Source organism: Monodelphis domestica, chromosome 5 (genome assembly GCF_027887165.1).
Source record: "Monodelphis domestica isolate mMonDom1 chromosome 5, mMonDom1.pri, whole genome shotgun sequence".
NCBI classification, from domain to species: domain Eukaryota; kingdom Metazoa; phylum Chordata; class Mammalia; order Didelphimorphia; family Didelphidae; genus Monodelphis; species Monodelphis domestica.
In genome coordinates this window covers 148,902,722-148,915,645 of record NC_077231.1, presented here as the reverse complement: position 1 = coordinate 148,915,645, position 12,924 = coordinate 148,902,722, and the positions used below count along the sequence as shown (strand labels likewise).

Here is a 12,924-nt window from a genome sequence, read left to right as displayed (position 1 = left end):
TTGGCATCAATATTCATCAAGGAAACTAGTTTATTGTTTTTTTCTGTTTTTGCTCTCCTAGTTTAAGATATCAAAACCATATTTGTGTCATAAAAGGAATTTTGTAGGATACCTTTTTTATCTATATATCAAATACTTTACAGAGTGTTGGGATTAATTGTTCCTTAAATGTTGGTAGAATTCACTTATACTTCATGGGTGGTCCTGGGAATTTTTTATTAGGGAGCTCATCTATGACTTGTTCAAATTCTTTTTCTAAGACATGATTATTTGAGTATTTTATTTCCTCTCCTGGGCAAGTTACTTAATCCTGTTTTCCTCAGTTCCTCATCTACAAAATGATCTGGAGAAGGAAATGGCAAACCACTTTAGTATCTTTGCCAAGAAACATCCCCAAATGGGGTCATGAAGAGGCAGACATGACTGAAACAACTAAATGTTTCCTTTTTTGTTAAGCTGAGCAATTTATATTTTTGGAAATATTCATTTTATAAATATTCACTTAACTTGTCAATTTTGCTGGCATTTAATTGGGCAGATTAACTCCTAAAAATTGCTTTAATTTCATCTTCAGTGTTGGTGCACTTACCCTTTTTATTTTTCATTCTGGTAATTTGGCATTTACTTTCAGCTTTAGCTTTAAAACCATGTGACCATTACTTGATAGCATTTTCAATATTTTAATGGGTATGTGAGCACATAGGAATGTGTACCCTCATTTCCATGAAGCAGATGCCAATCTCTCCCTGCCTGACTATCCTGTGCAACTCTCATCCACAATCTCAATCCAGAGTCTTCCTCTAGATCACTTGATAATGAACAAACATTAACGAAGTATAGTTTCATAGCATCATTGATTTAAAGCTATTCAGACCTTAGAGGCCATCCTTGTTCTTGTTAAATCACTGGTTCATATTTTTTCTAAGTCTCATCAAAGAGATCTCTGTTAACATCTTTTCATCTATTTTATATTTTTGACATTAAATGGTATTACCCAACTTGATCAACTACTTTCTTCACCAGACTTGGTTTTAATGTCTTTTTCAAAACACTGGTTCCACATCAAAGTGGAAAGACTTGTCTTGTTGTTCTGTCCTTTATTATTGAAGAAGAAAAAAGGACATCATAATTTTGGGGTGAGAGACAGTGTGCTTAGCTGTGATTGATTGGTTTTATATAAGTTTAGAGGGCATTCCCACAGATTGGGTCCCGTGACCTTGGACTGCCCATGCCCAGGGTATAGCTCCTAGTGTGTCCATACTGGCTGCGTTGTCACTTATTCATTTCTACGGGACTTCAAGATGGGTAAATTAGTGAATAATGGGCACTTTTCCCACCTTAAAGTCCTTTAAGACTTGACTAGTCAAAAATTATAGATGAACCTAGTCAAAAGAATGTGCCATTGGATTTTATGACAAATCTGCAAGAGATGTTCTGAAAATATTTTGGGCAATAGCATCATTGTTGGAATAACTAGATCTTCTTCTATTGTGACAACTTTGAAAGGTAACTTTGATTAGGATGTAAAGTTTTTATTTGTTAGGAGAATTGGTAACAGCATAAAATTTCATAGTTTCATAGCATCATTGATTTAAAGCTATTCAGACCTTAGAGGCCATCTACCTAGTCCAACCCTCTCAAACCCGAATCAGGACATTATAATTTGCCCAGGGTCATCCAGCCAGTAAGTTTCTAGGGCTGAATTCTAGGACCTGATTTCCAACACTGTATTCATGCCATCATGCTATCTCTATTTTGTTAGTCTAATGACATTTTAAAAATTCACTTGCACTTTTTGGAAGATTTCTAAAACACTATGCTAATATTCTGAAAGTAATTTTTGTCATAAAATGTGCAACAGTTTACAAAACTTTAAAATCCCTAGTTTTAGAAGATATTTCTGCCACACTGAAACCCTTTCTAATAAAGCAAATGCACTCTTAGTCCTAGGATTACAAACCTTTCCTAGCTTTAATTAAATACTTTGATTCTCCACTATTTTTGTTATTGGAGAAAAGATTATTCACAATAGCATGTATGTTATATAATTGGATCTTGTGGTTCAATAATGAAGAAAAGATGGAGAGTTGGGCCCATTGCTGTGGGTACAGACTGGAGTCAGAAAGGTAGTTTAAAATGTTACATCTTTAGAGAGGAATGCCAATTCAAACTTGTCAATGGCCAACACTTTCTTAGAAATGATTATATAATAGAAGAAAGAAACTATGGCATTAATTAATATGAGTACTGGAGTGGTGGAATAGGCCACTTCTGGAATAATGCCTCAGCAACATTTCCTGGAGGAGGCATCAACGATACTCAACATATGTCTTCGTAGGAAGGTAAATGTATATATGAGCCAGCACCTCCCTTATTTCCCTATGCCTAGGCTGCTCTGGTTATGAAAAAGATTTGAAATCCAAGAAACGATTATATTTGACTAATTGGGGAAGGCAAAGGGAAAATAATTGGGCATTATTCACATACAAAAAGCAACTCTGGATTAAAATATTTGTTGACATTCCTGATCAAGAAGATGAAACAGTGTACCAGCTTTCCTGAGCTACCAAGAATCTTATAGGAGCATCAGGTTGTGGTCCAAGTCTCAGGCTTTGCCAAAGGCAATATGCTTCAATAAAATTCCCTGTTTCTCACAGCAGCTCTCTTTCTAGGTCAAGATGAAAGTACCTTGGCAGAAGAGCATGCTGAAACAGACTGCAGCTAACCAGATTTCCCTTCCTCTACTTTCATTTGGCTCTCTTTCCTAGATAACAACTTAGTAAAATAGAAACAGAATGTTGGATGGCCAAGCCCACCAAAGGCAAGAACAACAGAGGGCTTTGCAGGATGCTCCAGGAATCTCCAGTAAGCCTTTGTTCTCAAGAGAACTCATTTGAATCTTCCTCCTCTGAACTGTTTTCAGAAGTTACATCCTCAGAGTGGGATGCCAAATCAAAATTTTCTGCAGCCAACTCCTTCTTGGAAATGATTTGTTCAGCAAAGGAGAAGAATTGTGGAATTGACTAGGATGGGTACTGACTAATACTGGCTAGATCCTTGTGCTCCAAAGTAAATAGATGGAGTGAGGAAAAATTGGAAGGGATTTCTATCTTCATGTTTTAAACATCAGCACCTGTCTATCAGAATTATGATCTGAAACCCTATGGAACTGGTTCCTACTCTATGTGTCCTGCTTTATATGAGTTCTCTATGTAGCTAACATACATAGTCAGGGACTGTGATTTCATTGGTATGAAGAACTCTCAGATGTGGAAAGTCCTTCTACCAATAAAGGTTGGCATCTTATCTGCCACTTAATGTCTTGGAGAGTTGATTGCATATATAAGACATCACAAAATTTCAAATTGATCAGTAGAAATAGTTCATGTTAATTTCAAACTGAGTTAGTACTTGTTTAAGAATTAAGCATCAAATGGAGCTAGAGGCAATTCAGAACTCACTTCTCAGGATATCTTTATGGATACATTTCATATTTACTGCTATTAATCACCTTTATAAATGTTTCTAGATGGACCTTAACTTCACTAACATTCCACTTCAATTTGTGGGTGTATGTCTTTGCATTTCATTCAATTTGGCCATTCTCTCTCACCAACGTTTTAGCTTTCTCCTATTGATCTTACAATTTATAGATATTATTTTTGAATGAAATTCTGGTATTGTAACATAACTTGTAGGTTTTGTGCTTCCTGCCTCTCGAGTCTTTCCTTTTTTCCTTCCACCAACTTTCTTCATTAGCCTCCAACACCATCCTCTCTTCTCTTTTCTCAATAGTTCATATTCATGTAAAATCTGGGGAATTACAAAGTATTTTTCTTACCCTATGAGGTACATACTGAAAGTACAATTATCCTTATTTTACATATGGGGAAGCCGAGGGTCAGAGAGGATAAGTGACTTGCCAAGGTCATTTAGTTAGTAAGTGGAAGAGCTAGGAATTCCTAATACCTCAGAATCAAGGAAATATTGAATAGAACTCCATTCAATGTCATCTAATGCTTTTTTCTATCCTGGGCAATGAAGGAGAGTGCTATTGGGATAAACTATAATAATCTACTCACTCCCATGTGGTAGCATAGTGCCTGAGGCAGCAGAGCCCAAATCAAGGAACCTGCCCAGCCCAGGACACTTGGTAGGGGCAGGGAAGCAGCAGAGCAGGGACCAGCCCAGCCCACAAAACAGCAGGGGAACTGGTTGCATGGGGGTAATGAGTATAGCTACACAAAACAGCTGTAAAATTTCCCAGATTTACAAAGCAAGTCAGCAGAACCACCTCTTCAACAGACACACCATGAGGAACAAGAGCAGTCAGGCCTATCCCAAGTACTAGAGAGGAGTACTTTGCAAATCTGGAGCAGTGAGCCCTCTAAAACACATACACACAGGGGCAGCTAGGTGGCTCAGTGGATTGAGAGCCAGGCCTAGAGATGGGAGGTCCTAGGTTCAAATCTGACCTCAGTCACTTCCTAGCTGTGTAACCATGAGCAAGTCACTTAACCTCCATTGTCTAGCCCTTACAACACTTCTGCTGTAGAATCAATACACAGTATTCTAAGACAGAAGATAAGGTTTTTATAAGAAATTAAAAAAAAAATAAAACACACACACAGAGAACATTATTTTAGTAACAGGGAAGACAAAAATACAAATTCAGAAGAGGACAACAATGTCAAAAATGAAACATGTGAAGCCTCAAAGGAAAGGATGAAAGGATTTCAAGCCTAAAGAACCTGGAAGATTTGAAAAGAAGTTAAAAAGTCTAGAAACAAGAGAATCAACAGAAAAATTCAACAGCTCCAGGAAAAAAATCATCGAAGAAATCAACTCCTTGAAAACTAGACTAGGCCAAAAGGAAAAGTGAGGTACAAAAATACCTTGAAGAAAACTCCCTAAAGAATAAAATGAATCAAATGGAAATGGAGCCAAAAACGCACTGAAGAAAACAACTCGTTAAAGAGTAAGATAGGCCAAATGGAAAAGTAAACACAAAAACTCAAGGAAGATAACTTCTTAAAATTAGAATTGGACAGTCAAAGCTAATGAAACCATAAGACAGCAGGAAACAATAAGATAACATTTTTTAAAATGAAAAAAATAGAAGAAAATTTAAAATATGACCAACCTGGAAAATAGGTCCAGGAGATAAAAGAATCTAAGAATCTCTGGAATCCCTGAAAGTCACAATAAAAAAAGCCAAAAATCATATTAGAAGAAATCATCAGGGAAAAGTACCCTGATTTCCTCAAATAAGAGGGAAAAATAGAAATTCAGAGAATTCACCAATAACCTCCTGAAATAATCCCCAAAATAAAATACCCCAGGACTATTACAATCAAATTCCAGAATTCCCAGGCCAAGGAAAAAAGTACTCCAAGTAGCCAAAAGAAAACAATTCAAATATTGAGGAGTCACAATCAGGACCAAAAGGCAAGGGATAGAATATTCCAAAAGGTAAAGGATTTAGGACAAAAATCTAGAATTACATCTTCAGCAAAACTGAGCATCAAACATCTAGGGGGAAAATTCATGTTTAACGAAATAGTGAAATTTACAACTTTTCTGACCAACAAAAACAGCTAAAAAGAAAAACTTATGAGCAAAATATACAATCAAGAGAAGCATAAAAAGGGAATATGAAAACTTAAGTGTTTTGATATGGTTGAATACCTTTATACATGGCAATATGATAATTTAAATAATTAAGATATCTATGATACTTGAAAAAAAAGTAAGATACCTAAAGTACCCAAGATACTTAAGAATTTTGTCACTATTAGAACAATGAAAAGGAATATACATATTAAGAAGGAAGGAAACTAAATAAGACAGGCTGATATAAAAAAAGGGAATGGGAAAGAGGAACACATGAGGAGAAGAGAAAAGAAGAGGGTAAACTACCTCTCATTATGAGGTACATAAATCGCAAATACAGTAGGGAAGATGAATGGTGGTGGCTATGACTGAACCTCACTCTCATCAGAACTAACTCAAAGTGAGAATAACACCCACATTGAGTCTACCAGAGAAGCTTCTTACCCTATAGAGTAGGAGGGAAGGAAGAAATGGACAAAACGGGGTGAATTGGTGAAGTGGTTGTCAAAAACAAAACACTGTCAATATGGAAAAGATTAAAGGAAGAGAGGGAAGAGTAAATAGGGGGAAAATAAGATGGAGGAAAACCCACAAATAGTAATCATAACTATGAATATAACTTAAATGAACTTACCCATAAAAAGGAAAAGGATAGCAGAATGGATTAAAAACCAGAACCCTACAATATTCTGTCAAGAAACACATTTAAAACAGGGAGACATACAAAGAGTTAAAGTAAGAAGCTGAAGCAGAATCTACTATGACTCTGCTAAAAAAGAATCAGGGGGAGGAATTATGTTGTTAAATAAAGCAAAAGTAAAAACTGACATAGTCAAAAAATATAAAGAAGGAAATTATTTTATGATAAAAGGCACCATTAACAATGAAATAACATCTATGCACCAAATGTCATAGTGTCCAAATTCCTAAAGGAACAGTTACATCAGTTTTCAGGAAGAAATAGACAATTAAATGTTACTATTGTGGGACCTCAACCTTTCCCTCTCAGAAGTAAATAAATACAACCAAAAAACAAACAAGAAAGAAGTTAAGGAGGTAATTAAAATTTTAGGAAAAAATGGATATGATAAACCTCTGGAGAAAACTGAATGGGAATAGAAAGGAATACACCTTTCCCTCAGTAGTACAGTGCACCTTTACAAAAAGTGTATAAAAATTCACCACAAAATAAGTCATACAAACCTCACATTTCAAATATAGAAAAGCAGAAATATTATATGCATGCTTTTCAGATGATAACCCAATAAAAATGAAACTCAACAAAGGGCAGCAGAAAGGCTAAAAATTAGTTGGAAACTAAATAATCTTATCCCAAAGAACCCTTATTTCAATGAACAAATGATAGAAACGTTTAACAATTTTATGAAAGAAAATGACAATGAGGAAACAACATATCAAAATTTATGAGATGTAGCCAATGCAATACTTAGGGGGAAATTTATATCTATAAATGCTTACATCTATAAAATAGAAAAAGAGAAAATCAATGAATTGGGCATGCAACTAAAGAAATTAAAAATAAATAAAAATAAAAGAATAAATTAAAAACACCCAATTAAAAACCAAATCGGAAATACTGAAAATCAAGGTGGATATTAATAAAACTGAAAGTGAGAAAAGCATTGAACTAATATGAGACAAGAAGTTGCTTTTATGTAAAAATACATAAATAAACCATTGGTTAAACTGATTAAAACTTGATTAAACACAATTAATAACTTTATCATTATTAGAGCTAATTAAAGAGTAGGATTGGCTAAATGGAAAAGGAAACACTAAAACTCAGTAAATTAAAATTTAATTTTAAAAAAGAAAATAAAGTTACCAGTATCAAAAATAAAAAAAGTAAAACCACTACCAATGAACAAGAAAGTAAAGGAATTACTGGTAATCATCTAAATTTTTAAAAAATCCTTACCTTCCATCTTAGAATCAATACTGTGTATTGGTTCCAAGGCAGAAGAATGATAAGGACTAGGCAATGGGTTACAAAGTTAGGAAGTGTCTGAGGTCAGATTTGAACTTTGGATCTCCCATCTCCAGGCATGGCTCTCAATCCATTGAGCCACCTAGCTGCCCCCTTCTGGTAGTTATTTTTCCCGACTACATGCCAATAAATCTGGACATCTCAGTGAAGTAGAGGAATACTCATAATCATATAAACTACCCAGAATAACAAGAGAAAGTAGAACACCTAAACAATCCCAATGTAGAAAAAGAAAATGAAAAAAATTATCAAAAAACTCTCTAAGAAAAAAGCCCCTGGGCCAAATGGACTCACAAGTAAATTCCACCAAATAATTAACTATAATACTACATAAACTATTTATTAAAATAGTGAAGAGGGAATCCTTATAAACTCATAACACAAATATGGAATTGATAAACCAGGAAGAACTAAAACAGAGAGAAAAAAAACTATAGACCAATCCATCCAGAGAACATTGTTGAAAAAATTTAAAATAAAACACTAGCAAGGAAGATTACAACATTTTATCCATCATGATCATCTAGGTTTTATACCAGGAATTGCAGCGATGGTTCAATATTTTAAAAAAAGCCATCAGCATAATTTGCCATAGCAATAACAAAACCAGCAGTAACCACTTGATAATTTCAACAAATTAAGAAAAAGCATTTGACAAAATACGTCTATTCCTCATAAAACATTAGAAAACACTGGAATAAACTGAACTTAGCTTAATTTCTCAAATATATAGAACTGAGACAAATTTATAAGAATACAAAGCATTCCCCAATTAAAACATGGTCAAAGGATATATGCACTAGTTGATGTCCGAGGAAGAAATTAAAATTATCCATATTCATGAAAAAATGTTCCAAATTACTAATGATTAGAGAAGCGCAAATTAAAATAGCTCTGAGATATCACCTTATACCTACCAGGTTGGCCAGCTTGACCAAAAAGGTAAATGATAAATGGAAAGAATTTTGGAAAACTGGGACACTAATTCACTGTTGGTAGAAGTGTGAACTGATATAATCATTCTAGAGAGCAATATGGAAATAGGCTTAAAAGGCCATGGAAATATACGTGCCTTTTGACTCATCAAAGAGATCAGAGATAAAGGAAAAGGACCTAATTATATAAAAATATTTTTAGCAGTTCTTTTTGAAGTGGCAAATTGGAAACTGAGGGGTTATCCCTCACTTGGGGAGTAGCTGAACAAGTTGTGGTGTATGGTTGTAATGGGATACTATTGTACTATAAGAAACAACGAACAGAATAAGTTCAGAAAAACCTGTAAAGACTTGTATGAATTGATGAAAAGTGAGGTGAGGAGAATCAGGAGAATACTGTAAACAGTAATGGAAATATCACATGATGATCAGCTGTGAGTGACTCTAAACCATTATCAGGAAATCAAGTCTCCAAGATAATCACAAAATATTCATGATAAAAATGCCATCCACAGCTAAAGCAGAAAATGTTGGAATCTGAGTGCGGATGACAGCAGGTCATCTTCCACTATATTTCCTTCATGAGGTTTCTATTGCATGTGTAATATGTGTCTTCTATCATAATATGATTAATATAGAAATATGTATTGAAAAAAGTACAAGTATAACCTATATCATACTATTCACTGCCTGGGGTAAGGGAGAGTAGTGAGGGAGAAAAATCTGAATTTTAAAATGTCAAAAAGTGTTTCTAAATGTAACAGAAAAAATTAAAATTAAAATAAAAAATGATTTCATACAGTTCCTTCTTTTTCCTGGCTTTTAATTTATTAATAATTTTTACTTTGAATCAATAACTAATACATGATCACAAACAACTAATTTTGAAATGAATCATGTCATTTGTTATTTCCTATTTTGTAATAGTCAATTCTATACTTTCTATTGATTCCTCACTAAGTCTATGCTCTTCCAACTAAAAATACACCAGGGCACTTGATTGATGTTAAAGCTTCTAAGCTCAAGCTTCCACTAGCTTAGCTTCTTCACTATTAAGGATTTACAGTTAGCACTACCAAGCCTGGTTCATTTCTTAATCATAAATAATTTTTCAATTCTTTTTTTCTTTATCTATTTGATATCCTACTCGGTGTCTACTTTTATACACCAAGTCATTAAGTGTCAAGGTATATAGAGACATGGTTTAGGGTAAAGTTCTTTGTAGATGTTCTCTCCTTTTTCTCTACAAATGATCCTAGCATAAAAGTTTCAGTTATTTCTGTGGGGGTCTTTTTGCTTTTGCCTATCATTAGCACTATAAGGTGAGATGACTAAGTGACCCATGAATCAATATTTTACTTTTCCCATGTACATGTAAAAACCTTTTGAATATTCTTAAAACATTTTTTGAGTTTCAAATACCTTCCATCTCTTCCTCCCCCCTTCCTTGAGAGAGTGTGTAATCTTACACTGATTTTACATGTACAATCATGTAAAATACTTTCCCATATTAGTCATTTTGTGAAGAGAATTTGAACAAAACAAAACAAAAAACCCTACAAAAAATGAAGAAAGTAAAATATCGTTTGTTCTTGTCTGCATTTAGATTCAATCAGTTCTTTCTCTGAAGGTGGATGGTATTTTTCATTATGAGACTTTGGGATTATTTTGGATCATTGTACTGCTCAGAATAACTGTCATTCACAGTTGGACATCATACAATATTGCTGTTACCGTATACAACATTCTCCTGGTTCCACTGCATTCACTTCTGTTTCTATCAGTTCATGTAGGTCTTCCCAGATTTTTCTAAAATCAGCCTGCTCATCATTTCAGATAGAAAAATAATTGAATTGATAGTTTTCACTGCTTTTGGGTACATGATAGAAACAACACCATCAAATCCTTCATTTGTCTCTCCGAGGAGAAACCTGTAAGACCTCCTTATACATTTAGCTATGGTTTCTTTATATTTTCTAATATAATTTATAGCAAGAAAACTGATAAGCTTATGTTGTTCTCATAGCACTTAAGAACTCAGTTGTCCTTGAACAAAGGGATTTAATTTCAACAGCTAAATGAATGTTTATAGATGTTTTAAAATTAAATTGAGCTCCCTACCTTCTTTTCTGCCATCCTACCACCATCACTATGGAAACAGAAAAAAAGATGGACAGATAGGACTAGAGGATATTTTTTGCTTTTCTTTTTTTCCCTTATATATCCAGAGCCAAAGAATTCATCACCAGTGGCCAGACTGTTGGAGATGAGTCTCCATATTTTGGTAAATTGACCTTCAGAAAGCTACTACAGTTTGTTATCTGATCCATATTTGAAACCTTTTAGTCTTGATGAAATTTGTGAGGGCTTATCAATATAGGTAATGAATATGTAATTAAAAGGGAATTACTCTTTATAGGACAGATACATTCTATAAGTACATGTCCTTTACATTTTAAATATACTAGAACACAACACTATTTAGGAATCTTAAGGGGGCTCTTACTGTAGCCTGAAAAATCCTTTTTGGCCCAGTGAATAACAATCTCTTTTAAAAAAATCTTTTCTGAGTTCATTCAGATTTCCATGTATCAGAGTTACTTAAGTCAGGGAACATATGCCTGTACAGTCCGCTTTTGCAGGGATAGGAGCATTGGTTTGGTGAATTGCAAGATGAATTTGAGTGTCTCTGACACTAGCCATGTGGCCACAGACAGGTCACTCATCTTTCTCTGCCTCCAATTTTCTCATCCACAAAATGGGAATTTGTTGTTCATTTATCTTAGTCATTTACAATTCTGTGACCCCATCTGCGGTTTTATTGGCAAAGATACTGGGCCATTTCCTTCTCCAGGTGAGGAAACTGAGGCAAAGAGGGTGAAGTGACTTGCTCAAGGTCACACAGTTAGTAAGTCTCTGAGGCTGGATCGGAACTTGGGTTTTCCTGATTCTAGGCCTGGTGCTCTATCCATTTTGCTACCTATTGGGAATAGTGTCATGTACTATCAGTCTCACAGGGTCTTATGAATGCAAGCTAATGCTAAGGGACTGATTGTCCAACGAGTGGATATTGCTTCTCTTGTTTTTTAGCCAATCAGCTCCTCATTAACACCTATCAGAGAGTGGAGGGGGAAAGGAAGCCAAGATTTGGCTTAGGGAGAAGACTAAAAATGTTGGTTATAATAAGGTATGATGATAACCTATGGATTCCATAATTAAAATTTCCCAATTACTACTGTAGTGAAAAAAGAATTTGGCAATTATTATCTTCTGCAGTATGATTTTTCTTACCAGGGGTGCCGAGCTGCCTGCTCACATGTATATCTTTTATTGGGATCTTTCTCCATCAAATTCCGAATGAAATCTTTAGCTGTTGGGGAAAAAAAAAGAGTGAATCTGATTTGTACCTTAAAATATGGCTCTATAGGGGCAGCTAGGTGGCTCAGTGGATAGAGATCCAGGTCTAGAGATGATAGGTGTTGTGTTCAAATCTAGCATCAGGCACTTCCTTGGCAAGTCACTTAACCCTCATTGCCTAGCCCTTACCACTCTTCTACCTTGGAACCAATACACAGTATTGTTTCTAAGGTGGAAAGAAAGGAATTTTTCAAAAAGATCGGGCTCCATGATGCCACCAGAAGCTGCGATCATACCATTTATGGCATTACATTTTTAAAATTCTAACCACACAGTTAGCAGAAATTGCAAATTACACAGTACCAGTATCTGAGAAAGGGGCAGTTATGAAACAGGCATTAGAGGCACCATCCATTGAGTCACGGGCAAAGCAAGGACTAGAAGCCACATTCTTTTCCTTCTAGAATTGAATCTCCTCTACACGAGGCTGCATTGTCTTTTGCTCAAGGTAAAGAATTACAGAAATCATTTGTGGTAAAATCAACTTGCCAGATTTCAGTGGAATGGGAAAATGTTATTACAGGTGTCCTACGTACAATGGCTGTGATAAGGAACATTTGCAGAAAGCTGCTTAGTAATGCGCTCCACCATTCTGTAGTTTAAATCACAGCTTGTGGGCAACACTAGTTTGTGGGCTCTGAAGGCAGGCCACGGTTTGCTAACTCACCTCTGTTTTAGATTCAGGGAATAATGTGGCATCAAGCAGGTAAGTTACACCATTTCACATCAAAAGTCAGCAAACCTTGTCCGATCATGGCTGGCCACTGCTTTGAGCAAGAAGTGAATTCCTTTCTTTTTACTCTCTTTAATTTTTTAGTTTGCCACTTCTTCTTCATTGGAAACTCCCCATGGATCCTAGATGAAACAGCTCGGGGCCCTCTATACAGTTGGCATGTTAAATGCATGCTGATTGGATGCCAAATAATGAACTGAGTAATTTCTGAATAATTA

General features: G+C 35.1%; 1 protein-coding gene across 1 annotated transcript in view; it reads right to left on the bottom strand.

Moving 5' to 3' along the window:
• The window catches only part of CAMK1D (calcium/calmodulin dependent protein kinase ID), a 512,505-nt gene that overhangs the window by 15,456 nt on the left and 484,125 nt on the right, over positions 1–12,924 (bottom strand). Inside the window, exon 8 of the mRNA XM_001363611.5 lies at positions 11,848–11,926. Coding sequence (XP_001363648.1) covers positions 11,848–11,926 — 79 coding nt within the window. The remainder of the gene's footprint in view (positions 1–11,847; positions 11,927–12,924) is intronic.